General features: G+C 41.4%; 2 protein-coding genes across 19 annotated transcripts in view; both read right to left on the reverse strand.

The window, feature by feature from the left end:
- Positions 1-211: 211 nt before the first annotated feature.
- On the reverse strand, positions 212-7,359 carry CCDC17 (coiled-coil domain containing 17). 8 transcript variants are annotated; one of them, XM_019749436.2, is made up of 13 exons: positions 3,924-7,359; positions 3,769-3,843; positions 3,433-3,655; positions 3,175-3,337; positions 2,847-2,930; positions 2,640-2,758; positions 2,254-2,370; positions 1,919-2,018; positions 1,697-1,825; positions 1,331-1,534; positions 967-1,177; positions 791-901; positions 212-502 (listed from the first exon to the last, which is right to left on the reverse strand). In XM_019749436.2, exons 1-13 carry the CDS (start codon positions 4,095-4,097, stop codon positions 392-394), a joined length of 1,821 nt encoding a protein of 606 aa, XP_019604995.2. In that variant the 5' UTR covers positions 4,098-7,359; the 3' UTR covers positions 212-391. The 8 variants fall into 8 exon arrangements, 6 of the variants coding, with proteins under 6 accessions (XP_019604995.2, XP_019604992.2, XP_074190742.1 ...); XM_019749433.2 differs by having other exon boundaries at positions 1,697-1,788; positions 1,870-2,018; XM_074334641.1 differs by lacking the exon at positions 2,254-2,370 and having other exon boundaries at positions 1,697-1,788; positions 1,870-2,018.
- A 137-nt stretch (positions 7,360-7,496) lies between these two features.
- Positions 7,497-27,808, reverse strand: part of GPBP1L1 (GC-rich promoter binding protein 1 like 1) — a 54,256-nt gene continuing 33,944 nt past the window's right edge. For all 11 annotated transcript variants that reach the window (XM_074334644.1, XM_074334646.1, XM_074334645.1 and 8 more), the window contains 7 exons: positions 20,961-21,033; positions 19,517-19,707; positions 11,779-11,919; positions 11,154-11,312; positions 10,490-10,614; positions 9,486-9,588; positions 7,497-8,371 (listed from right to left, as the gene is read on the reverse strand). In XM_074334644.1, coding sequence (XP_074190745.1) covers positions 8,219-8,371; positions 9,486-9,588; positions 10,490-10,614; positions 11,154-11,312; positions 11,779-11,919; positions 19,517-19,707; positions 20,961-21,033 — 945 coding nt within the window. In that variant the 3' untranslated portion in view covers positions 7,497-8,218. The remainder of the gene's footprint in view (positions 8,372-9,485; positions 9,589-10,489; positions 10,615-11,153; positions 11,313-11,778; positions 11,920-19,516; positions 19,708-20,960; positions 21,034-27,808) is intronic.

The following is a 27,808-nucleotide window of genomic DNA, read 5'->3' on the forward strand; positions in this document are numbered from 1 at the left end:
AAGAAGTGTGGCAGTAAAACTGGCTTTAGCAAAAAACAGGTGGGAATGAGTTTATCAAGTTCTTTTAGCTGGAATTAAATAGTACCCCTCAGTCACCTTTCAAAGAACTTCCTATATGCCAGGTTATGATAACTGCAAATACCTGACGTACTCATTTAATCTTCACATCAATCTGTTCTACAAAAAGAAAACGTAAAGAAAGGCCAAGTAGTAACGATACGGTTGCTCCTCTATTTGCTTTTAGGCTCTTCCAGAACAGTAAAGCTGCAGGTCTGGGACTAGGCCTCAGTCTAGGCCCTAGTCTTGTACATAGTAAGCTATTCATACCCACATTCTCCTTGACTTAGAAAGCCAGTGGGGGTGGGTCAAAGCAGTGGTACGGGTCAAACCCTTATCTCCACCCTGGACTGTTGCCAAGGGGCTCTTCTGCAGGAGGTGGGGGATCAACAAAGCCAGCTATTGGGTCAAGGGAGCTGGCTTCCAGTGAAGATGACCTGGACACCTGTGCAACAGAGAAGGCAGATGTTTATCAAAAGGTTTACACAGGTTAACAGTACAGGTTCTGGAGTTGGACTACCTTAGAATGTCGACTTAACCAAGTCAGCCCCATTGTGCTCTGATTTCCTTATCTATTTACATAGTACTTACCTAACAGGATGTGTGAGGGTCATAGGAAAGTTAATCCACAGGAAGCATTTGGTAGTGGTTTGGCATATAGTGGGCAACAAAGGCTGGCTGTTAACCACAGCAGCCACACCTGTGCTGTCCCTAGCTATAGTTGAGTGCTCACCGGAGGTGGGTACTGGTACTCGTGGGCACTTGCTGGATTGATTTCTGCCCATGTCTGGAAATCTGCATCTCTCCCATTCACCATCCGTAAAAAGAGCTCAGCCTGACCTACCTGGGGAGAGTGAAATGGTACTGCATCTGTACCTTTGAGTAGACCAGTTCCCATCCTCTACTCACCTGGGGAATTCCATTCAGCTGCCCAGGGCTAAGGCTGGGGTCCAGAGGAAGGGTCCGAAGTGGGAGACGCCAGTGGCCACTTAGCACCCTCTGATTCTGGTCAAAAAGCACCAGTGAGGCCCAGGCCTTTGGCTGTGGTGCCCTAGCCCCTGCCAGCCCCTGCCAGGCGTACAGCTCACAGACCAAGGATACTGATGGTGAGGGTAGTAGTCTAAAACAGAAAGGTGTTAGAAGCCAGAACTGGCTGTACTCTGTAGAACTTGGCCCTCAGAGCCAGTGGCCCTGTATACAAATGAGAAGACTTAGAATGAAGGACAAGCCTCAATTGTGGCAAAGAGCACCAGTCATAAGCCCACCTACTGACCTGGGTATAGGTTGCCTGCTGGCAAGGATGGCACAGTTGCCCATGGGCCCAGGAGCTGGAGGTGGGGGCAAGCAAAGAGCTGGGGGCAACATTGTGGTCCCTCCTGTATCCTGTCCATCTTGGACCAAGCCAGTCATTAGTTGCACCCAAGTCCAAGAAGCCTCAAGGCCCCGCAGGAAGTCATAGAAAACGACCAGGCCAGCCCTGGGGGACACGGGTGTCAGTGCAGCTATACACATACAGTCCTCATCCCCACCCCCCAGGCCCTCAGCCAGTTCCCCAAACCCTAGCTGGACCTTGTGGGTCTCCCTAACCAGCAGTGGTGGCCAAGTCACAAAGGATATCAAAGGAGGGTCAAGGCCTCACCCAGGGTCGTAGGGTGCAGGACCCAGAACGTTGATTGTGGGCAGGAGGAAGTGAGGACCCAGGCCCTGGTTTCTAGTCTTGGCTCCAGGAAGCTGTGGTTGTAGAGAAGAGTTGAATCTTCCAGGAAGCCTCCTAGGTGCCTATGCTCCCCGACCCATCCCCAGGGTCCTCACAGCCTTTTCTGTGCCACCCAAGAATGGGATGCCTGTGGAGTGTGGAAGCGGAGGCAGCGGCGGTGCCACTGGTGGTGGGAAGTGTGGAGGATCTTCCCTCCTTCCCAGGCGAGGGCTGGGATTGGCCACAAGTCGCGGGTGTCCGGGCCCTAGGTGCAGAGAAAGAGTGAGTGCCCCTGAGCACGAGCAGGACTCAGCAAGTGTCAGGGCTGAGATACCCCTGTCCGATAGCCGTGCACACGCACGGACACCTGAAGTTGCGCGTGGACAAAGACGGACTGGGCACAAACACTCGTCTCATTCCCCATGCATTGTCCCTCTAAGCCCGGCCTGCTGGGTGGTGGGGGTCGGGCTAGGCAGGGTGGGACTGGGGTGCTCACTGACCCCAGGGCGCCTGGCCTGCACCACTCTGCATCTGCAAAGCCAGGATTTCTGCCTCCAGGCGCCGGTTTTCGGCCTCCACTACTAGAAGCTCCCCCAACGTGGAACCTGTGGATCTTCCTGCGATGAACAAGTCTGACCTGTCACTTTTGACTGGTGACCAGCCGGTCCGGCTCTGAGCAGCTCTCCAGCCTTAGGGACTCAATACAAGGCTGGACTTGTCATTTAACATTCTAGCCACTGCCGCAAAGACCACCCAAGTTTTCTACCATGGGTTTTTGCTTAGGTGGTTCTCATGCCAAACATGCCCTCCCTCACCGCCCTTTTCTCCTCCCCGGACTAAGGCCACTGCTTCCGAAATGCCCTCCTCGCTGGCCCCTCCTGTTCACCCCTGCGGGTCCGCGACCTCCGAAGTTCCAGAGCTGATGCCTCCACTTGTAACTTCCATATCTGGCCTAGAACGCCGGGGTCCCGGCCCCCACCTCGAATGTAGGCCTCATGCAGGGCCCTAGGGAGTAGGGGACAAGAAGGCAGCAGTGTCTTTCCAGGACTGATCAGCGCTTCGCCCATGCCAGTCCCCGGACCCCACATCTCACCCGATCTCGGCAGCCAGAGTCCCCGGGTTGGCCTGCAGCGCCGGACCACAGAGTTCTGCCCCTCGCAAGGAGTTCGGCCGGGTCCTGGATTGGAGAGTGACCGGCGCGGAGACGCTGTCCCAGACCCGGGCCTCCTGCCGACCCTCCTCTTCCGGAACTCACGCGCGGCCTTCGGGTTGCTTAGGGACAAGGCTTCAGCGTCCCGCCCCTCCCCGGCTTCGACTCCACAGGCCCCGCCCAGCCGCGCCAGGCCGCGCCCCACCAGACCCCGGCCCCGCCCTTTGGGCTACAGCGCGGCGCTCTGGGATTTTGCGCTTGGTGTGCTTACCCTGCCCCTGGCTGTAGCTGCTGAAAGCACGTTTGTAACACCTCTAGAATCCCCCTTGTTCGCCCGGCCTCTGCCCGGAGTTCTCGAAGCTCCCGCTCCAGGCCTAACAGGCGTGATAAACCGGCCCGGGTCCCGGACAAACCTTGAAGGTGCCGGTTCAGTTCTGAGGAAGGGATTGAGTGAGAATGGGTACGAGCAACTTCAAGCCAAGGGGCGAGGTACGGGGTGGGTCCCTAGTATCCCCCACCTTTCCCTCACCCTCGCCGCGTAGCTCCAGGGCACGGCTCTGTGCCTCGGTCTCTGCCATGCGCCTTGCGTGAGTCCGGTGCAGCGTCCGCAGCCGCTCGCCGGGGCTCCCAGCAGCCTCAGAGGTGAGGCCCTGAGTCGGAGCCTCTGAACGCCTCCAGGGCCCCTCTAACCCCTTGGGAACCTCTGTTATCCGCGCTTGCATTTCCAGCAGGTACAGCCGCAGCCGCTGCACCTGGATATAATAATAGTAACCCGCGATCTCCCTGTAGGGGTTATCTGACCCATGGATGAGCGGTAGACTTGGGGAGCATGCTGTTTCGAACCCGTGGGTAAAGCCAGGTGTACCTCCTCTGTTAGCCTCCGTAGAGCCGATTTGCTGGCCTCCTGGTCTGCGAGGAGCTGGTGTTCTTGTGGCACAACCTAGGGACAGGGTGAGGAGAGGAATCCTGAGGGGCAGAGTCGCTTGAAAGCCCACCCATGGCCATGGAGGAGGCCCTTACCATGGGGCTTTGTGGTGCAGTGGCTTTTGAGGGCTGTGCTCCAAGTGTCACCTCCTGGGCCACACGGCCAATGCAGAAGCGCTGCGTATGGGTGGCCAACAGGGACCAGGACCGGAAAACCATGTCACAGGATCCACAGGGCAGGAGTGCTGGCTCCCCAGAGTGGGAGGCCATGGGATGGATCGACAGCAGCCAAGACTTGGATACGACAGGACAGAGCAGGAGAGAGAGGAGGATGAAGCAAAGCCAGAGGCAGAGAGGCAAGTCCAGGTTTATTGGGTCTACAATATCGTTTGTTTGGGGGAGGAGCCTTAACTCCCTGGGCAGCAACTACAGGCCTGGGCAGGTCTGGAGAATGGGTGGGGAAGGGCTGGTCATCTTTGAGAGGAAACCCTGGCTTGATAAAAATGTGTCTTCTCCACCTATTGTATGTGCATGAGCACGTCTCTAACACTACACTTGTTTTTCTGCCTCCAAGACTAGCTAGGCCTGTATCACATACTCTTTATCACTGGGCATTTTAGCCTCTGGCAAGAAAGTGTCATCTTGTTCACTCTTGTTTTGCCCAAATGGATGTCATTCTCCATTCCTGGAACACCTGGGAGAGGAAGCAGTCTGCACTTATGTGCAAGGAAAACATCCTTTTTCTTCTCTTTGCAAAAAGCGTGTTTCCATTTGGTCCAGGGCATGAGAGAGGGCTCCAGAGCGTGGTTGAAAGGCTGCCTAGTGGTTGCAGGGAGAGGTTCAGGCAGAAACCCAACACCAGGGGTGTGCAGAGGGGCTCCTCAAAGGCCTCTGGGCTCCAGAGGATCCTCGTCGTGCTTGAGGGTGAACCTTTTGAAAAGATACTTGCTTAGCCCAGCCTGGGGGCCAGGCGGCCTGCAGGTGGTCGCTCATCTTCTTGAAAAATTCCAACCCCTCATCTAGGAAGTGGATCTCTAGGAATTCTGAAAGATGGGTATGTGTGGGTAGAACTCAGGGCATGCAGATCTAAAAGGGCCTGGGTCAGGTTCTTCTCCATGACCGTGGCTGCTTCCATGGCACCCTGAGTTTTACTCCACTCATCTTGGAAAGGCTTCTGCACATCCTGAAGAGGGCGTGGCCACAGCACTTATTTTGCATCTTTAAACCCCCTGGGCTTCTCCTCAGCAAACTTGAGAAGTAGCCTTTTCCCTCCAGTCATATCTTGGATCAAAATAGAAGCCCAGAGAGAAGTAGGTCTAGGAGGCCCACAGATGTTGACCAGGTAGTTGACAGTGGCCTCCATCTTGGAATAATGGACAAATCTGGGAGCTCATTGTTGCTCCAGAGTTAAGCTCAAAAAACGGTGTTGGCTGAGGATCCCTGAGATAGTTCTGAAGGTTGCGACTAGAAAAGAGATTGGAGGGTGGTCGGAGGCTGGAAGGGGTGTCCATGGCAAACACTGTTGGAGCAAGAGACAGACCTGCTGAACCACCAAGTACATTCTCATGTCATCCCCCTTTTCTGAAAGCTTTTCCTTGCAGTGGACTTACTTCTCTGGAAGCAACCACAGCTTCTTCATGACCAAATCCCACCAAAGCTAGTGGTCGCTTCCTAACTTCCATTCCCAATTCCTGTTTTTCTGGCTGTAGAAAGAGGATTATCAGCACAAGATATGAAAGTTCCGAGAGAAAATGAGTCTGTAAGGTGAGGGAATCAAACACAGAAAGGTAGCTTTTCATTTGAGACCAGTCAGGGGCCAAGCAGGCCCTTTCCTGCTGGCCAAATCGCCTGCCACTTCCCCAGATATATGTATACATCAGAAGCAGGAGCTCTGAGCTAGCTAGCCCCATGTTTCTAAACAAGACCCCTTTTCTAAACAAGACAGGGATTTCCAGTTGTCCACCCCCCCACCATGGAAGGTCAAAGTATGACCAGCAGCAGCAGGTTGCAAAGTGTTTCAAAATATGTGATCTCAGTCCAGCTTAATTCCAAGTGGTAAAAGGGGTACAGTTTTAGAAATTTGTTCTGAGAAAACTAGTAAATGGCAAAGCCCACGGCCAAACAGGCAGGATTACCTCTATTTCAACCTTCTCATTTCCAGTTTAGTACTTTTACAACAGTTCATTTTATAATACAGTCATGAGCCATTTAACAACGGGGATCCGTTCTGAGAAATGCCTTGTTAGGTGATTTCGTCATTGTGTGAACATCAGAGAATTTACGCATGTAGCTGGTACAGCCTACTGCACAGCTGGATTGGATGGCACAGGCTACTGCTCCTAGGCTACAAGCCTATACGGTACGTCACTGTGTAAAACCACACGAGATTAAATCAAGCACAATAGAAAATGGTAAAATCAAGACTGGGTAAGCATAAGATGTGAGGCTGCTGCCAGCATAACATGGCATACTGTTTTACAGAAAATTTTTATAAGTAGAAAGAATACATTCTAAAATAATAAATACATAAACTAGCAACATTTATTACCAAGTAGTATGGCGGATGTTTGTTGACACAAGCGTCACCACACACACGTGAATAATGCATTGTGCTGTGACCTTATGATGGCTGTGTCACTAGGTGATTAAGAATGTTTCAGCTCCATTGTTAATGGGACCACTGTCGTATTATGTGGTCTGTTGTTGACGGGAATGTCATTATGTGGCACATGACTGTATTTCATTGATTCTAAGATGCATATTTAAAAACTTTTTAACACTGAAATCAAGAGTGTCAATTTAACTGGCACAAGTTTCTATTAGTACATAAAATGTCTTATATATATATATATATTCAATGAGGTTATAGTTCTTACTGCTCTCTCTCAACCATTGCCACAGCTTGCACATGCACTGCGTGTTCCATCAGCAGGAGAGACTATAATACAGGGTGGCACATAGGGTTGCTGCCTTCCTAACTTTTAGAATCTAGCAAATGTCATTCTGGTCTCTCTACCCCTTCTGGAGCCCACATTTCAAGTTAGTTGTCTTTCTAACATGAAAGCAGGCCACTCCTCTGCTTGTCTCCCATTAGAGTATGCTATTGGACCTCTACAGCCACTCGGGACACTGTAGGGACAGCCAAAGAGTGCCAGTGTTAGTAAATATGTTGTTTAACTTACCCTCTGCTTGTCCATCAGATCTTGGCCTAAGGTTTCATTTTTAACATATAACTATTTATTCTCTTTCCTACTGGACCAGGCACTACTTGCATCCCAAGAGCCTTGCCCAATGACTGAGACACACAAAGCCTGGGAAGTATTTGTTGAAAGAAAAAATCTGCCTCTTCCACTGGTCATCAGCCAGCATTGGCTCAAAGCCTTTCCTCTCATGTTCTTTTTTAGCAGGCAAATTGAGGCACAGACCTTCCTTAAAATACGTACATTGGTGAATACATGGCAGTGAAAAACAGTTTCAGGAAGGAAACTTGGGTTTCTAATTTTATTACTAGTGATTTATTGCACAGTTTTCTGCATCAAAAAAAAAAAATCTGCTAAAAGGAGAAATGTATGTTTGAATTCAGATTTCCCTCAGACTGCTAAAAGTAGTTCCCCTAAAAAAAATTCATTCATCTAATTTTAAAGAAAATATACTTCTTACACAAGACAATCCAAACTGATGCAAAATATTTATTCCAAGTTAGTTATTTTATGCAGTAGTTTCCCCCTTAAGACTTCTGATAACCACATCTTTTAAATCTGTAAATAATGTTATCAAAATAATCTTAATCTTTGAAATCTCACAAAAATTTATATTTTACAATCCACCCTGAATATCAAGGCTGCAAGAATAACACAACATTTCCTATATCCAAATATTTTACAGTTGTACCCAAAAAGGAAAAAAGAAACAAGAAACCCACATATGCTTGGTTAAGGGCTAACGTTACCCGAGCAGCCAAAAATAAAATAAAATATCCAAATTATTAGCATTAATTTAATACAATTATAACTTCAATAGTCACTTTGTCATTGACAATGATTGCTTGAGCACAGGGGTGAGTGCCCCAAGGGCTGGTGGAAGCTGCTGCTGCAGACCAGTGTCTCCTCCTCTCTGCACTGCCAGCTCCCACCTGTGCATCGCCCCATATATACTGTGTGTCTGTATTTTAAGAATCTTTCCCACCACACAAATTTCTGTGTGAAGCAGGTAACAGGGAAGAACAACAACAAAAGCTAAACAAGCCAATCGCTCTCTCTTTGGGATATGATTATTTCCCTTGTGCACGAAATATTCAACATAAGAAAAGGAAAAGAACAATTTCTTTTGTACACTTCCTAAGCACACAAGCTGAGTTTATGGGTCAGATTTAGTTGTGACCATTTATAGGACTACTTCCAGGCATCATCATCTGATGTTTCACTGCTACTGGTTTCTGTGTCTGAGTCCTCAAACTCTGCTTTACAAGTGCTTCTCCAAGGGGAGAACAGGCTGGAACTGCGGCTCTGCAAGAAGCCATTCTTCCCAAAGCCATTTCTTCTCAGCTGTGGTAAGCATGGGAAAGAAAGAAAAAACAAAACAAAACATCAATAACTAGACTGGCTCAGGGGACCTAGGAAAGGCCAGGCCTGAATTCAATTCTAAGCAGAATATAGAGGGAGGCCCTTCTAAGAGATCAAAGATTTCTTATAGCAGTGCTTATCACACCTTAATATGCAAATGAATAATCTAAGGATCTGTATAAAATGCAGACTGAGATTCAGAATCCGGAGCAGGGTCTGAGATTCCTTATTTCTACAAGTTCTCAAGAGATGACAATGATGGGGAAACAGTTCTGAGCAGTAAAGTCTGTGTCAGCCTATATTTTCCCTGTAGAGGACTTAACACAATTGTTATCTATGCTTTACATATATACCACCAGAACATAAGACCCGTAGGTTTGTAGACCCCATTGGTCTTGTTCACTGCTGCAAACCCTAAGGTCTGGCAGTATTTTACTCAGAGAAAGTATCCAAGCATTTCATTTGTTGAATAAATTCAAACTTGGCTTTGTGGCTCTGGTTAGAGTACCAGGGGAAACCCACAGGGCTAGAAGCAAAGGAGGGTGAGCCTGCTTCCCTAGGGACTAAGGAATCAGCCCGTAACTTTGGAACACAGCCTATGGTTCTGATAAGGAGTTAAAGCTTCCAGGATGAAAGAACATGCTACCTTCTGAAATATGCTAACTACCGATCTGGTTCTGGTACCCAGCATTCGAGATCCCTATTGCCTAGGCAGAGTGAGATGCTCTTCTGCATTTCTACTATGGCAACTTTATACAGTGGTACCTCAGTTTTCAAACACAATCCGTTCCAAAAGACCGTTCGAGTTCTGAAACATTCGAAAACAGCCAACAGCTAGGCCTTAGGATGTTGCACTCAGTGGAAGCCGCGTGACATGTTCAACCTCCGAGGCGTGTTCGAAAACTGAAGCATTTACTTCAGGTTTACAGTGTTCGTAAACCGAAATGTTCGTCAATGGAGACGTTCGAAAACCAAGGTACTACTGTACTTTCTTTTTCAAGGTCCTTCTCTCACACTAAACCGGGCTTCCTAAGGGCAACGACGGCCTTCATTCTCCTAGTCATTAACTGGTCTCCAGGAAAAGTTTCCGACATACCTGCTCTGTCTTCATATGGAACTCTCTGAGCTCATCCTCTGTGAGGGGAAGGCAATTCTCATCATTTTCAGGATACTCCTGCCATCCCATTGCTTTCAATAACCTGGAGGAGGCAGGTCAGGCAAAGAAAACATGACACCTTTAAGCATAAATGGGAAGCCCACAACTTTCCACAGAAAACTTTCCTGCCCACTTGGATGTTACAGAAGAAACTTAGGTTCTTCTCTCCCCAGTGGGATAAGGTTTAATTATTGTTACGTAGGTGCTTATAATTAAATGTGGGATCTCCACAGTTGCTCTTTTTAGAGCATAAGAGCTATAGAAGAGACAGTAAGTAGAAGCAGCAGAAAATGAGACAGCATAAAGAGACAAACTGCAAGGGCCCTGTCCTGTAGACAAAACAGGGACCCTTTTTTCTCATGAGCAAATTAGCAAATTTCCACATGTACTGAAGTTGTCTTTCAATTTTATGGCATTATGGTCTCCTGCGTAACTGTGATCTTACTGACCCTTAAAGTTCCTCTGGATAGAAACCTCCTTTCAAGAAGTTACTATCACACTTGGCAGGTCTCATGTGCCATCCAGTTGCCCAGACAGCTGGCTGCTCTGTGTTCAAGGCCCTCATTTAACAACACATTTAAATGAGACATGGGGATCTCATGCTTTTCAAAGACCCTTAAAGGGGTCTATGGTAACTGCTAAGTTGGGCCAAGAGGGTCCAAGGGGACAGCACAACAGTCGCAGGAAACAGGTTGCCCTCTGCCCTCCAACTGGAGTCATAAACTTAGTCTGAAACTAAACTACACAAAAACCTTAGAGGATTGTGAAAAAGTTAGTTGAGTCTATAAAGGAATGACCACTGAGAAACAGACCAATCTGGGACATAGAGAGTAAATTGTGCTGGTGGACACTTCCCTCTGTGTGCTGGACCCAATCTGAGATGTTTTCTTAAGTATGGTCAAGCTTCTTGCAGGCCACACACAGCATGCCTGATTCTCACTTACCTGTGCTCTGCTTCCAGAGAGTGCGAGAGAACCCCTCCTTCCTCCTCTATAGGGAGAGGAAGACCATTCTGATGACAGCCTTCCTCTCCATTTTCCTTTGGTTCAGGTGTGCTGTTGTCCTCCAACTGCAATAAGGAAAAGAAGGACACACTTGATGTAACAATCCTTTGTAGCAAGGTAAGAAATCTATAAGGTCAAGGAGCCAGAACCCAGGGAAGTGCTTTCCAGATGACAACCACAACTTACAGTTTTCGCCATTTAAAAACGAGGCCTTGGTCACCTGGCTAAGATATCCAGAGGATACCAACCGGTCATCATCTTAAGGTTATGTCAACTGTGGCAGAAGCAACTAGATACCTATTTTCTTATATTGCAACAAAATATAATCCTCACTGACAAAAGCTTCTGTAATTAACCAACTCCTTACTGCACTGACCAATTCAAGACTTAAGCAGTGCTGCTCTGTCTAAAGACACTGAATCCCAAGCCAAGTATTATTAAAATAAGCCCTAATTTGAATTCTGTTGAACAAGGATTAAACTCACTCTAACTTCTCTGTACATTTTAAAAATTAGCCACATTTTTCTCCTTTAAGGAAGGAAAAAAGCACACATACAACGTAGGAAAACACCTATGTCGCCCCAGAAAACTCCCATGCTCTTACGTCCTCCAGCTTGTCACAGTCTCTGTTCTCCGCAAAGTCTCCATTCCGGTCATCCTTCAGAGTCTTCAGAAACTCACTCTTCCGGTCGGCAGTTCGGCGGGTCAACTTGGTCAGACGAGAGGAGCTGATCTCAATTGGAGGAGTGGTGCTAGAGGGACTCTGGACAAATACCACAAATAGGTTGCTCCTGACAGCAAAGATCCAGAACTGGGATTCTCTGGATCACTTCCACATGGTACTGATTTCCAGAATCTGGTAGCCTATTTATTACTCTGTCTTTTACCAAAAATAAACTATCCTTTTCATTTAAACAGGGTTCAGCTTTGTTGAGTTTTTATAGTTAAGACTGGATAGCTTGTATAGCACCTCTTTGATTTTTCTACAGATGCCAGCATAATGCCAGTCTAATACAGGCTGACCCTAGTCTACCACAGAGCATCTACCCCACCCAGTTACTGCCCATCTTTGCATGCTAATGGGAATCACCAGTATAGAAATTACATTGAACTAAGCATAGCTACAAATGGAGTTAGAGCCATACATGTCACACTGTACATACATGTACATCTCAGTAAATGGGAAATGGCCACTTTAGAAAACGCTGCTCGGCTTTATCCTTACTCACCTCTTTGGGAGAGCTTAAAACTGCGCCACCAGCTAGTGCTACTGGTTTGGTAACAGAGATTGGACTGGTAAAAGCAGACTCCCGGCTAGAGGAAAGGGATCCTGATTTGTGTTCCATTCTGTTAGCTTTCCATACACTGGGCTACAACGGGAAGAAAGAACAAATCAGTCGGAACAAACAAGGAGAGACAGAAACTTAGCCTGTAAGATCATAAGGCAAAGAGTAAAACATTACGTGGGAACATGAGTTTCCAGAGCTTACCTGTCTCAACATGTTTGGGAGGTATGCAACCTCTTTTTGAGGTTACGCAGTTGAAGGAAAAAGAAAAAGGCAGATGGGAACCAGAAGAGTCATGGGATATTAATAGGTATTTCTCAAAAAGAGAGCTCAATTCAGTAAGCCTGGGAGACACTAGGGTGAATACAGTTCAACAGATTTCTTTACTGTGCAATTTCTCAAAGCATTTAACTGTACATATGAATTTGAAAAGCAGATATAATATATAGCATTTTCCAAACCTATTTGACCCCCAATGTTTTCTTTTATGGTGTGTTTGTTAACCTCTGATGTAATCCTGATACCCTCCAAAAAAAAAAAAGAAAAAAAAAAAGGCACGTCAGAAAAATGATGTTTTCCAGAAACTTCAATGGCAGGAGGCTAGTTCCAGGCCAGGGTGGGCAATGTAAATGGCTGGAGAACCTTGGTTTAGTCCAGGGGCCCTGTTTCTGCTCAGTCTTGTAGGGTCTGGGTCCATTCTGTCTCTTTGGACCTGACCTCAAATACTTTTATTTTTTTTCTGAGTCAATCATACTGTCTGAGGAGAATCGGGAAGATCAAGCTTGTCAATGGGATAACACTGAAACAAGTGAAAATTACCTTTTTTCCAGAATGAAACAATTAAAACCGAGAGACTTTCAGGACAAAGGAAGGGTCTAAGTGGAAAAAATTTCTTTCTTGGTATTAATGAAGATGCTGTAGGAAGGGAATTTAACTGATCATCTACCATGTTCTAAATGCTCATCATATGATTTTAATTCTTAACCCAATCAGGTATAATAATTACTGTCAACTTTTTACAGAGAATGACACCAAGGTTAAGAAAGTTATGTAATTGGTCCAAGGTAACTCGACTAGTAGTATGTGACACTGTTTTTTTCACAATGACTCTAAAAAGAACATGCAAGCAGATGAGTCAATGACCCAACTGGAGATTAATTTTTTTCTTGCACTGATGAAAATCTAAAGATAAAGATGGCTGCTTATGTCACACTAAGTATCAAAGATGATAGTTCCTCAGTAGCTTCGCCAGAGTGGTGGAGGGTCTATCTCCAGATGCCTTGTCTTTCTTTTGCCATTGCCACAGCAGGGCACAGAAACACTTGGGTTTCTGCCACAGTAGTATGAAAGGTTTACAGATAGTGTAAAGATATCATGCAACAGGATATCAATGTCTCTGCCCAACTTGACTCTAAGTTATCTTAATTTTCAGTAAACACTATGTTATATAGTTGGCTGCTCACCGGAGAAAACCATGATACCTCACAGCCCCTTTTGTTAGAGAAATTATATGTAGAAATACACTAAAGTGAACCATATACCAACCATTTTCAAAATGTCCTTTCCTTTCCTCCAACTCCAAATCAACCCCCACCCTCCATTTCAAATGATCTTGCCTTCTCCTACTGGACTGAAAAGTCCAAACTTTCCCCAATTCTCCTTTGCACCTCAAGTTCCTTTGATAGCTTCCTCTTCTTTCTACCATTCTACATCTGTTCATTTACTTTCCTTTGAGAGTTTATCAATTATTTCTCCCTTGTATCTTTAATCTCCTTCTCTGTAGTAAGTTCTTCCATTTTATTTACAAACATGCTAAGCCACCTTATCGAAGTGAGGGGAAAAAAATCAAACAGATTTATTTTCCCTTATACTATCATCCTTTTATTGCCAAACTTTTCTGGGTAAGTCATTATCTGTTGTCTTTCACTTGCTCATTATTACTTCCTATTTAATTTCCTGCAATACTCACTTCTATCCCCATTTTAATAAAACACTTCTTTCAATAAATCTTGTTCTTAAATTCCACTCAAAGGCCAGTTCTTCAAAATCTCTTTTTAGAGAATGAGAGGTTGCTTGTTCATTATCCATCTTTTTGGAACCTGTCCCTCTTTCCTTTCTCTATTCCCTGATGCTTCACTCTTCTCATGTGAATTCCTTTTGGTCTTTTCAGTGGATGCAGACATTGTCCAAGGTTCTAGTTTCAGTGCTCTCCTCCTGTAACCTGTTCCTATGTGAACTTCATTAGAATATCTAGTTATTTGTGACTTTTGTTTAAATTGTAAAATCATGTCAATAATATGTAAGATTGTATCTCTACCCCTAACCTTTCTCCTGAGCTTTTATAAAGACCTCCATGATATGGCTCTAGTCTTACTTCCCCTCATCACTTCCCAACTACCAGCCATATTTAACCATTTGTCTTCTCCCAAACATACCATGTTTTGCCTCTTTTCTTGGCGGGTGGTAACAATAGTTCCTCTGCCTGGAATGCTTCACCTACTTGCTCCTGAACAAACTCCTACTGTTTTTAAATTACCATTTACTGATTACTTAGCAGTGCTAGTACTATATACCAAGTATTTTTATTTTTTATTTTATTTTCCCCCCTTCTTCCACCTCCCCCCCCCACTCTGGTTTAAGCTGGTTTCTCAGTCTAGTTGTGTAGGACACAGCTCCCTGGCCCATGCTGGTATTATGAGCCTTGTGCTCCCCCCGGCAGTCGGTTGCCAGTCAGCTACTCACTGCTCACAGCAGCTCATGGCAGCTCACGCCAGCTGAAGCTGCTCATGCTGGCCACTGGCCGCTCATGGCAGCACATAGCAGTGCTCAGCAGCCCACAGCAGCTCATGCTAACCTCCAGCTGCTCACGGCAGCCTGGCTCCAGGGAGAGCCATTGTTCACAATCTTAGCTATAGAGGGCGCAGCTCACTGGCCCATGTGGGAATCGAACCAGCGACCTCGGCGTTAGGAGCACAGCGTTTCAACCACCTGAGCCCACTGGGCCAGCCCTTGTATTTTTTTTTTTTTAATTAAATTTATTGCGGTGACAATTGTCAGTAAAATTACATAGATTTCAGGTGTACAATTCTGCATCACATGTATTTTTCTTTAAGGTAACAGGTTTAACAAAATTAAATAACTTGCTCCAAATCACAACACAGAAAGTAACTCTAAAAGCTAAATTCTCAACTTTCTCCTTTTTATCCTTCAAGATGGGAAGCATTCAGGGGCAGTGGAAAGAGCTCTGATTTGAAGTCAGACAAAAACCTGGTTTAAGAGTGCTGACTCCATCACTTTATTAGCTATGTAACCTCATTACATAATTTTCTACCTATTAGGATTAAGGGAGTAAATGTTATACGTAAAAGGCCTAATGAATGCCTTGGAACATAGTAAGACGTCAACAAATGCCAGTTCTCTTTTCTTTGCCACTTCAAAACGCAGTTCAAATATGACCACATATGTAAAGACTCTGAGGAACCTGTCCAGGCAAAGGAGCAGTTATTGTTATATCTGTCTCTCCCCTAGACAACAAATTATTTGAGATTATTTTGTGCCTCTAGTGGCACACAGCTTTCAGTACACACATACTCAATGTTTAATAATTGATTGTTGAACATCTGGAGAAAATGAATGAATGGATAAGCCCACATCTGCCTACTAATCACCTCACTTCTTCCTTCCTCTAAAATCTTACATTCAAAGTACCCAGAACCACTCTCATCAACTTTTCCTGAAACTGATCTTTCTTTAACTCCAGTGATATGTTTCCAGTTATTCCAGTTTCCCAAAGAATGCTCAGGGTCCTTTATTTTCTTCCTCTGTCTAATTTGCTTCCCATTATGTGACATCAGCACCTCCCTTCTCTGTCTACTTTCGCTTTTACTAGGGCAACAGCAGCAGTCTTTACATTCGTTTTCCTATTTTCAATCTATCCTTAGTCCCACACAACAGGGCTAAACCGATCTTAAGCTCCAGGACATGACTTTTATCCTTGCCACTTCTTCATCCCCCAAGATTTTAGAGATCCTTGCATTGTCTTACTCATTTTTATAGCCTTCTAGAGTCTCAAAGAATGCTTGTAGACATTTCAAATGAAGTAACATATGAAAACTCTTTAGGAATGGCATAAACATAAGTTGTGCTACCATGTTGATGGTAATAACTACCATTTATCAGAACTTACTATATTGTAGTTTTAAGTTCTTCATAAAACTTTCTCATTTATTCCTCAAAAAACCCTTAAAAAATGGGTACTATTACCTCCACTTTATAGATGATGAAAAAGAAACTTAGAACTTAAGAAACTTGCCCAAAGTCGTATCACAAAGAAGGTGCAAAGTGGAATTTGTCTACTCCAATCCCTGCTATTAATTTCTATGCTACATTGTTTCTTTCTTTATAGTAGTTGTTGTCTTGACTTGAATTCATTCTTTCCCTTCTACATCAGAGGAACCAGTGTCCTAAATTCTTTTAAAAATAATCCCACTTGTCAGTTTTATTCCTGCTAATTTCTTCTTGGACCATGATCCTTTAATGACCTCTTTCAAGTATATTTCAAGTTACCCCCCTGGAGATTCTTCCTAAAATTTTCTTCATCCTTACATGTAACTTCACCACCACCCATTATTCTATTTCCTTTTACTGTCAGGTCTCAAAGGTGCCACTATCTCCACTTACTTCCAGAATCCCCTGAAATCTTGTTTCAGCCATATACTACTCTCCTAAAACCTCAACTCAAAGATTACCAAAAACTTTCCAACTGCTAAGGTCAGAAACCCTTTTTTCAATTATTTCCCTCAACCTGTTATCAAGCAATCGATAAGTGTTGACAACCCTGGCTACTATCTTCAACTCATGCATCCAGATTTCTTTGATATACCATTTTTTCTATGTCTGAAGTACAATTTCTCAGTATAACATTGATTGTCATTTTCCTAATATTTATGAAATATTAAATATTTCCAAAGTCTTATTTTCCCCATTCTTTACTCTTCTTTCCTCTTCCCTCAGAGATCTTATCTACCCTGAAAGCTTCATTATCACTAGGATAATGACCCCTAGTCCTGATATTTCTCCAGTGCTATCAGGAGTAATGAAAATGATTCAGTTGTGTTCCCTCAAATATGCCTACTGTTTTCTGGTTTCAGAACTTTATTACCTCTTCTTTTAGAACTTTATCTACCTCTTCTCATGATTTGCAATACTCTCCAGGCTCTTTTCTGCCTATCCAAATCTGGACCTTCCTCCAAAGATCAGTTAAATTATAGTTTTTCAGTAAAATTTTCCTTGACGGTCATAGTCTGAAATGATCTTGCTGCTCTGAACTATGTAAATAAATTGTGTTTAATTAATTTAATTACTCCAAATTTGTTTAGAACTTGTTATTAGGATCTGTCATTATTTTATTTCATACACAATCACAATACCTTTTATATCATTTTATCTTATCATCCCATTTAGACTTTCAGCTCATGGAGGGCCATGACCAATGCTATACTTCTTTGTATTGTTCATAAGCACCACAGTGCTTCCACATAGTGAATTCTAAATACTTGTTTCCTTACAGTGGCTGCAGTTCATTCAAGCAATTATTATGTGTTTTTGTGGGTGCTAGGGATACAAATATGAAAAGGGTCTGAAACCTGCCAAATTAAGAAATAGACACAATAAAGTATTACAAATATTGTGAGAAGAAACAGAGTGGTATTCAATCTTTAGATGTATGTTACAGAAAAAGAGGAGAGGATGACATGAACTTGAAAAATGAGTAATTTCCCACGTAAGAGAAAGAAGAGGCAGTACAATGTAAAAGATGAATTGGGCTTGGGTTCTAAAGACTTATATATACCACTGCTAAGGAGTTTGGACACTGTATTATAAGATCACGGGTTGGCTAGCCATAGGCCAAAACTGTCTTGAGGCCTGTAATGGCCTGTAAGCTAATGATTTTTACATTTTTAAAGGGTTGTTTAAGGAAAAAAAAAAAGTAACAAAGACCTATGTCATATGTGACCAGCAAATCCTAAAATATCTATTATCTGGTCCTTTACAAAAAATGTTTACTAATCTCTTCTATATAAATGGTTTGGAACTATTGAAGGGATTTAGGAAAAGGATGTAATATAAGGATGATCATTCTGGCAGTTCTGTGGAAGATGAATATAAAGAGATGAGGAAATACGAGGTATGATCAAGCAATACGGTGAATGTCTAAATTTTAAAAAAGTTTATTATAGTGAAAGACACATTGCCATTAATCCTCTTCAAAATAATCCCCCCTCGCTCTGAACACACTTATCCCATCGTTCTTGCCACTTTCTCAAGCAGTTCTGGAAGTCGTCTTTTGTGAGCGTGTTTAGTTGCTCTGACGTGGCTGCCATGATGTCCTGAATCGACTCAAAACGTTTCCCTTTCATGCTCATTTTGACTTGGGAAAGAGACAGAAGTCGCACAGTGCCAGATCTGGTGAATAAGGTAGATGAGGACACAACGTTTTTATTTGACAGATACGGCCATACCAGAAATGGTATGTGATACGGAGCCTTTCCGTTGTGATCACAAAATACGGTGAATGCAGCTGCTGAGTGCCATGTAACGGAAAGGCAGCGATCTTCAATAAAGGAAGCGGCACGTGGAAACTTAGTAACAGTGTGTAACAAGTTTCAATTGTTTGGTACAATCAGGTGTGAACTACAGTTGAGAGAAGGTGAGTTTTAGAGTGTGCTGTAAATCATCCTCCATCATGACAATGCTCTCTGTCACATATCGCTTCTGGTATAGGGCAATTTCTGTCAAATAAAAACATTACGCTGTGTCCTCATCCACCTTATTCACCGGATCTGGAACCATGCGACTTATGGCTCTTCCACAAAGTCAAAATGATTCAGGACATCAAGGCAGCCACAGCAGCGCAACTAAAGACACTCACAGAAGAGGACTTCCAGAACCGCTTCAGAAAGTGGCAAGAACAATGGGGTAAGTGTGTTTGAAACGAGGGAGAGTATTCTGAGAGGGATTAATGGCAATGTGTCTTTTACGATGATACATTTTTTAAATGTAAACATTCACCGTATTGTTTGATCATACCTCATAGAAAGGTATACAATAGTAAAGGTGAGATGACAAGGGCATAGACATTATAGAAGGAATAACTAACAAGGACTTTATAATTTCTTGGTAGAGGGAGTAAGAGGAAAGAAGCAGTTATGATATTCAGCTAAGTGATCATATGGATTTATTGCTATTACCGTGTTTCCCCCAAAATAAGACCGAGCCGGACAATCAGCCCTAACGTGTCTTTTAGAGCAAAAATTAATATAAAACCTGGTCTTATTTTACTGTAATATAAGACCGGGTCTTATATTAGTTTTTGCTCCAAAAGATGCATTAGAGCTGATTGTCCGGCTAGGTCTTATTTTTGGGGAAACACGGGAGTGGAAACAGCAAATCAGAAAAAGCAGGTTTTTATGAGTGAAGCTAATGAATGAAGAGGGCTACTAAAAATCAAGTTGGTAGCAGTAGAGAGTTTGGAGACAGAGTATAGTACTATACATATAACAAGTACTGAATGAACATCTGGTAAATGACTCAACAGGAAAATATAAATTTACTTATTTTTTTTCTGATTTATCCCTAAACCTCTGTTGTACAAGGTTCTTACACTGGTATCAAATCATACCTTGGAAGGAGGTGGTGCAGGCTTAGGAACCAGGTTCTTATAGACACTTGGAACCATGTTTGACGATTTGTTCCCATTTGCATGGTGAGATCCTGGTGAGGTGAATGCAGCAGAGAAGGCAGCAGGATCTTCTTTGGAAACTTTTTTGATGACTAGCATTTTGGAGGGTTGCTTGGCACCAGGTGGGTTTTCTGTGAAATACAACAGTGGAGAGACAAAAGAATGTCAAACCTATTGGTTAACAGGAAGTATAGTTTACAAGAAGGCCTCACTTGCAACAAAGAGCTGACAGTTGAGACTGAGGGACCATTTCCTGGTGTGCACTTAACAGATACTCTCAAAAGCGACACTATTTGGGAACGTAGGAAAAAAGGCAGCATCGTAAGCACTTGATTTTAAATTCATAAATCAACCAGAAAGCCCAAAGATGTTAGTAGTCTTTCAGGGGCATAACATGTCTAGCGTATGGTGTGATCACTCAGGCACAGACCAAACAACAATACTATATTTAAGGGTGACAGCTCCTGTCAGCATGGGAATGGAGATGAGGAAATTTGGGGAAAAGTCTGCAATGGGACATTCTGATGAGACAAACTGGAGCAAAGCTATATTATCATTAACAAGGGGGAAATGACAAGCAATCACCCTTAATCCTATAACTCAAGACCCAAACCCAGTATTTAGATATGCTAAAGCCTCCCCAATAGATGCCTGGCTATCTGAACATGTCTAATGTAGAGACTAGGAGAGTCCAATTTATAAATGCCAAAGACCCCAATGCTACAGATCAGGTTTGGTTTAAAATACACTGATTTGCCTATTAATTTTTTTATAAGGCTTGTTATTCCCAACACATATATAAATGTGTGTGTTTATATATTTTCTCCTTGCCCTATACAACAGCATCAACAAGCATCATTTATAACTGTCCCCTCCACAACACCCCAAAACTCAGCAACTGAAACCTGGTTGAACAAAATGGTTTACAGGATGTGGTATTACATAAGTCTTTCAAACACTTTAGAAGAATATTTAGTAATATGAAAGAATGCTTAGAATACATAGTTATATATGCCTACCAAATATTTGGGAGACAATTATAATACAAAATTCAACTTAATTATTATAAGCAAATTAGCAACGTTAATAAAAAATTACTTCTTATAAGCTTTATGTTATTCTCCCTTTGCTTAAAAACCTGCTTTCAAATTTAGGGCTCTACAAGCTCTCAAAAATGTTTCTATTCTGACTCCATTATTATTATATTTCAATATTATTTGAGGGGGCAGAGTAAGAGTTAATAGGTGTTAGTTACCATGTACAAATGGATGAGATGAGAAATGAGATAAAGAAACAAACAAAAAAGAGAGATAAAGAATTTTTGCTCCTCTCCCTGCTAAGACAAATTTAAAGTTGTGCCTTTAAAATGGCAAAATCTACCTACCCCACACTCCAGAAGGGGTCCCAATAGGTCTGCATGGCTGATTCTGTTTGCCAGCTTCTGGATTCAAAGAAGGCTAGGAAAAAAGGGATATTAATGGTTGATACAGAAAGCTAATCATTTTGGCACTTTCTGTAAAGTAGCCATTACCATGGAACCTATCAAATAATTGTATCAGCAGCACTTACTTAATGCTGTATTCAGAATTAACAAACAGATAGAAGATGCTGAAATGCAAAATCAATAGGTCTTATATTAATCTTAGGCTCTTTTGGGTTTCATTTCCTTGAAAAAGAGGATTAAAATTTAAAACGAAAATAAAAAGACCAATGTGCAAGTTCTCATTTCCTATAGGATATGTATGCCAAATAAGGAGGCACAGAAAGCTGAATGATTAAGAATGTGAATCATTTTTTTTCAGATTTAAGGACAATCTGGTCAGTCAAATGTATAGTATTCATATAGCACTTCAAAGATTACTTTAGGACAGAGGCAAACCAAGTGCCAGGGTCTGTGCTAGAAATACAAAGGCAATTAAACCAATTAAGAAGAGCCCTTGTCCCCACAAGTTTACAAACTTGTAGACAAATATGTATAACAAAAGGTTACAGGGGCTATGATAAATATTCACATTAGGGAAGAAGTACTAAGGAACAGTCAATTTCACTTGAAAGAAAAGTGATATTAGAAAAGGTTTCATTAGAGGTGATGACTAAGAGTCAGTCCTTAAAGATGAATTCCAAAACTGGAACATGGGTGATTCCAAGAACAGAATGTTCAATGAACACTAAGATAGAAAAGCATGAAAAAGAACAGACTATTCAGCGATCTGCAAATAATTCAACATGATAGTACTAAGGAAGGAGGGGACTTTTCTGTGGGGAGAGAGATGTCTGGCAAAGCAGGTGAGAAGAGGATTGTGAAGTATTTTTTAGGGAGATTGACTTTTATTCTGTAGGTTACAGGGATCGATCTTTCATGCAGAGTTTACATGATCCAATCGTTAGTTTAAAACAGTCTGGCAGCAGCTTGAAGGATATATTTGAGGGGTTTAAACATTAACGAGGCGATATCAGAAAACCAATCCCACAGTCCAGGAGAGTAATGAAGGCAACAGGAGTAAAGGAAGATATGAGGATGGAGAAGGAAGAGCAATAGACTAGACTTACTAGTAATTAATTGTATAAGGGGTGGGAGAATGACATTGGTGTCCAAGCCCAAACTGTACAATTTAGTAACAGAGTAGGAAAAGGCTTTTCATCACAATTGACCATGGAACATTAAATAAACAGACAAAATATAGAGCCTTTGAATCAACATCCCCAGGAATGGGGCCCCAGCAGGTATGTCTTTTCAACCTGTGAGGTGAGAGCCACTACCATAGTACGAGCACAGATACAAATACCAACTCACTATATAAACAAACAAATCAGTGACAGAATATGAAGAATAGATTAATACACTCTTCTGGATGAAACAGTGTGGGAAGAATGAGTCCCCATGGATAAAACTATGTTTTCTTGTTTTGTTTTAATAAGCCTAGAGAAGATGTGAACAAAACCAACTCCATCTCTCTGTCCTGGATTTCATTTGATTTTTTAAATTTCATGATGTGACCTTTGACCAACCTCAATGTCCTTCGCAAGCACATTAAAGACTTCTAGTCTGTTCCTTAAAATGAAGCCATAAATATTTTTGTTAGTAACAGCTGGAATGGCATGACAACTGAGATAAATATAAAAATGGTGATAGTATTGATTATAAACAAACATCTATCACAAGACCACCAGGAGGCATGGCCCCGGCACTACTGCATTCTTTGTCCCTTTGTCTTGTCAATCATTGGTATCCCACTTATACTGTTAAAAAAGTACAGTAACAGGAGCCTGTAGTGGAGAATAATCTGCGCAGAATTGCTGGGTCTTCTGTTCCGCTCCAACCCAAACTTCCTGTAAGCAAATTATCCTGTAATGAATTGTTATATTCTATGGAGTTGCCTGCTTCATTTGTCAGTCTTAAGATACCTTCTCTTTACAGTGGCCATTTACATATTTGCTCCACCGTCAGGACACCTGTGTTCTTAGTCACATTCTATCTAGGCTTTTCAGAAATATTGCCCCTATTTATGTGACAGCTTCGATCTCGCCACTGATTAAAAAAAAAAAAAAAAAAACCTGCATAAAAGAAATGGGCAAGTTCTTGTAATCACCAGTTTAAGCAACATAACATTACCAGCCAAACCAGAAACATTTTATAAGCCTCATTCAAACAAATAAAACCAAATACCCTTTCCCCCTTCTAAAAATAACCACCATCCTAACAGTGATCACCTCTTTGCTTTTACCACCCAAATGTGTATACCTCAAAACTATAGTTTTGTCTCCAAAAATATCTAACTCTCTTTATCTACAAAATTTATCTGTATAATTTTTGTACCTCTGTATTTCTTATAAATTGGTAGCTGGTTCTAGCTAACCCCTTTACATTTTGGCAAGGCAACTTCTTGCTGGTTTTGTTTTTCCTTTAGGAGACACATATATCTGGTTGTGCTTCTTTTTATGATGCTGGCAGGCACTGATGCTCATAGCCTAAAACTATTAACTCACATGAATACATGAATTGCAAAACAACAATCTTTTAATTCTATTCTATCATTTCCTTCTTTATTAGCTATTATACTTCTATAAAAAAGAACCTTCTTCTATATGGTGACTGAGTGGTACAATTCATATGGGAAAAAAATGCATGCTTGTTTCTAAGGTGATTTATCATTGTGAACTCACATATTTAATACTTGTGATTCAAACCCTTTTGGTTATTATCCTTAATTGATATATGAAATATCCTGTTTGGCCAGTAGGAACCTCTTCAGTTCGTCTTCTGAATCCTTTTGGTACAACACTAGTAGTCTTTACTTCTTTGCTAATTAGTATGACAAAATATTCCAAGCTTATCTTATAAATATCCTATGGCATTTCAAGACCACAATCTGGGCACTAGAGATGCTCACTGCTATGGGGTTGGTCATTGTTTTTAGGTCTTTCAGTGGAAAGAGCCTAGAAATATATATTTTTTCAAAGATTAGAATACTTCATGACTTCTTAACTGCTATTTTTAACTCAAATTGAGTACCTTGGGCTTTTACTGAACATCTCCACTTTATATCTGTAGTTCCTTTCTTCTACACCAAGAATCCTGATTTTCAAGGACACAAGGTATAAAATATCATATTCAATTGTTTTAGTCCATATTACGATTTTCTCAGAATATCAATATTACACCAATATTATTGTTTTGCACATGCTCTTCCAAGTCTCCCATTAACCATATATTTAATATTTACCACCATTCCTTTTGTTGCTATCTTTCTGGTTAGTTTGGTTGTCTGAAGCTTGTTGTCTAGTACTTTCCTCAGGAAAAGCCTTGGGAACAGTATTCTGTTTTTACACATTGATATTTGTGACCCTTATAACGGAAGTTTGACAGGGTATAAAATCCTTGCCTCACATCTTTTGAGTACTTAATTGTTACTCCATTGACTTGTTATATAGCTTTGTTGTCAAAGTGTTTCTGATTTTCTTTCTTTTATAAGTCACTTGGTCTTTATGTCTGGATGTCCAAAAAGTGTATTTTCACTTGAGTCTAGTATTTTATAAGACTACCTAGGTGTTGGCTATTCTCACTGTCCTTCAATTTGTAGCTACAAATCTCATTGTATTTCAGGAAATTATTCTTGAATTATACATTTTAGCCTTTAAGCTGTTTCTTTGTTTGGGGTCTTTTTGCGTGTGTGGTGGATTGGTAGGAATCCTCTATATTGGATCTTTTCCTGCCAAACTTCTGTATCATTCTGTCTCACTTCTGACTTTTAATCTATTTGTTTCTCCTTCACTTGAAAATTTTCCTGTCTTCTAATTCTTGAAAAACATTAGTGTTTATTCTCCTGTGTTCTCGTTTGTTCTTCCTTTTTCTGAAATCTTTTACTTCTTCTTCCCTGAGTTCTAGCACCTTGACATTTTCTGGTTTATGTTGTTCTGATTCCGTTTCTTAACAGTTAATTTCCATCTGTCTTGTGGAAATGGACAATGTCTTACAGAATGTCTTACAGGCGTACTTTGCATTGTCTGTAAGGATGTTATTCTGCTCCTTACTCTCTTGATCCTTATGTGCTGTTCATTTATATGCAATTAATTTTTGCGAATGTAGGTTGAGATATATATTTTTTTAACTTTTATTTATTTTAAGTATGTTTTTCTAGGACCCACCAGTTCCAGGTCAAGTGGTTGTTTCAATCTAGTTGTGGACGGTGCAGTCTCACACTGGCCCACTGTTTCAATCTAGTTGTGGAGGGTGCAGTCTCACACTGGCCCATGTGAGAATCGAACCGGCAACCTTGTGGTTAAGAGCACCACGCTCTAACCAACTGAGCTAACCAGCCGCTCCAAGATAGCTTTTCTAACGTCGTGCTTTAGAGCTCTCTGTTCTGTTGGTTTCAATGGAGTGTTTCTATGATGTCCTGGCTGTTCCCCTACCCTACAGTCCCCCTTTTATCTGCACTTTCTCTTTCTTTTGTCTCTATTGTCTGTCTCTGTAGCTCCATCTGGATTCTATTTTCAATAGTTTTGTTCTTGGATTTTGTTCTAGAAGGGAATATTGGCTGGTTAGCATGAACAATGATAGAACCCTGTGGTAGTTATCAATTTATTGCCTCCTAATTCCAACGTCATCCTTTCTATCTGTGCTGTGTAAATGTTTCTGGGCACTTTAAAAATTTTCCTTTGTCAGCAGGCATGTTAATTTTCATCAGTAGAAGATAACAATGGAGAGACTTTCGCTTCTAGTTCCAATGTGCTTACTCAGCAGACTCCTGTGGCACCCAGTTCCTGCTAAGCCAGGTTCTGATGTCTTTTGTAGCAAAACCAAGTTTTAAAAACACAGTTTTTCCCCTCATCCACATCCAGTATCTGATTTAGGTTCACATGTTGCCTTTAGTTGTTCTCTTTAATCTGGAACATTTTTTCATGATCACATTTTTTAAAGAGTATAAGCTAGTTCTTTCATAGAATCTTTTCTAATTCTTTTGTAGAAACCTCAACTTGAGTTTGTATGATGTTTTCCCATGATCAAAGCTATGAACTTTTAGAAGGAATTCACAGACGTAATGTTGGATTTTCACATCAGGAGGCTTATGATATGTTTGTCACATGACTGGTGACGTTAATCTCCTTTCTAATAAAATAAAATTTACATATATGAAATGCTCCAATACTAAGTATGCCATCCCATGAGTTTTGAAAAATACTTACACCTTCCCAACCTCTATAAAGATAAAAAAATACTTCCTACAACCAGCAAGATCCCCCATGCTTTCCCCCAGTTAACCCCACTCCACACAAGCAGCCATTGTTCTGATTTTCTTTCCTACCTACATTATTGGCCTATTCTAGAATGTCATATAAATGAAATCATACAGTATGTACCTTTTGTGCAAGGCTTCACTGAGATTCATATCACTTTTTATTACTGAATAAAGTCCATTACATGATTATAGCACAATTTTTCTATTCTTATGTTAGTTGACATTTAAATTATTTTCCAATTTTGGGCTATTATGAATAAAATTACAATAAATACACATACACTTTCATTTCTCTTGAGTAGATACCTACAAGTGGAAGTAATGGGCCATAGGGTAAGTTTATGTTTAGTTTTATAAGACACTGCCAGACTTTACTTTTCCCAAAATAGCTGTACTACTTCACACTCCTACTAACAACGTAAGAAGAGTTTTAAGTGCTCCAAAATGTCAACAAATTTAGTATTTTCAGACTTTTAAATTTAGCCATTCTGGTGGGTGTGTACAAGTTATCTCATAGTGGTCTTATATGAATTTTCAAATTTCCTTTATGACTAATGATACTTATCATTTTTTTCACTGGCCATTCATATATCTTCCTTTGTGAAGTGTCTGTTCAAATCTTGCTCATTTGAAAGAAAATTGAGTTGTCTTTTTTATTATTGAGTCATAGGAGTTATTCATATAATGGGTATAGGTTTCTTTTCAGATATATATATATATATTTTGCAAATATTTTCCCTGAGTCTGTGAGTTAAGTAGAAGTTTTAAGTTTTGATGAAGTCTGATTTATCAATGTTTTCCCCTTATGGTTATTGCTTTCTGTGTCCTAAGAAAACTTTTTCTATCGCCTAAGTCAGAAAGATATTCTCCTAAATTTTTTTCTAGAAGCTTTATAGGCCTTACATTTAGGTCTATAATTCATCTCAATTCATTTTTTTTGTATACTACTAGGTAGGAGTAGAGATGTTAGCTTAAAATGTGTATACATTGTGTTGGTACCCTCTGTATATAACTATATATATGTATGTATATATATATATGTATGTATGTATACATATATATGTATATATATACATGTATAGTTCTTCCAGCACCATTTATTAAAAACACATTTCCTGCTCCACTGGTCTGATTTGGTACCTTTGTTGGAAATTTAATGACAATATAAATGTAGGTTTATTTCTGGCCCGTCTCTTCTGTTCTACTATCAGTTTATCTTTATAATAGTGTAACATTATCTTGATTATTATAGCTTTATATTAAGTCTTTAAGTTAGGTAGTATAAGTCTTCTAACTTTGTTCATTTCCAAGATTGCTTTGGATATTGTATTTATATTTATTTCAATATAAATTTTAGAATAACTGTCAATTTCTGTAAGAAAGCATGCTGGTTGGGGTTGTGCAGAATCTACAGAATTGACATCCTAACCAATGCAAAGCCTTCCATTCAAAATAGTATCTCTCTCCTTTTATTTAGATGTTTAATTTCTCT

This window comes from Rhinolophus sinicus, linkage group LG06 (genome assembly GCF_036562045.2).
Source record: "Rhinolophus sinicus isolate RSC01 linkage group LG06, ASM3656204v1, whole genome shotgun sequence".
NCBI lineage: Eukaryota > Metazoa > Chordata > Mammalia > Chiroptera > Rhinolophidae > Rhinolophus > Rhinolophus sinicus.

What these genes read in the sequence shown, in the direction of transcription:
- CCDC17 (XM_019749431.2), bottom strand. Translation starts at nt 4,097, where the DNA reads ATGGCCTCCCACTCTGGGGAGCCAGCACTCCTGCCCTGTGGATCCTGT. An exon ending in AGCTGAATGGAATTCCCCAG is followed by an intron (nt 902 to 966) that starts GTGAGTAGAGGA and finishes CACTCTCCCCAG; the next exon opens with GTAGGTCAGGCTGAGCTCTT. An exon ending in AGTACCAGTACCCACCTCCG is followed by an intron (nt 503 to 790) that starts GTGAGCACTCAA and finishes TCTGTTGCACAG; the next exon opens with GTGTCCAGGTCATCTTCACT.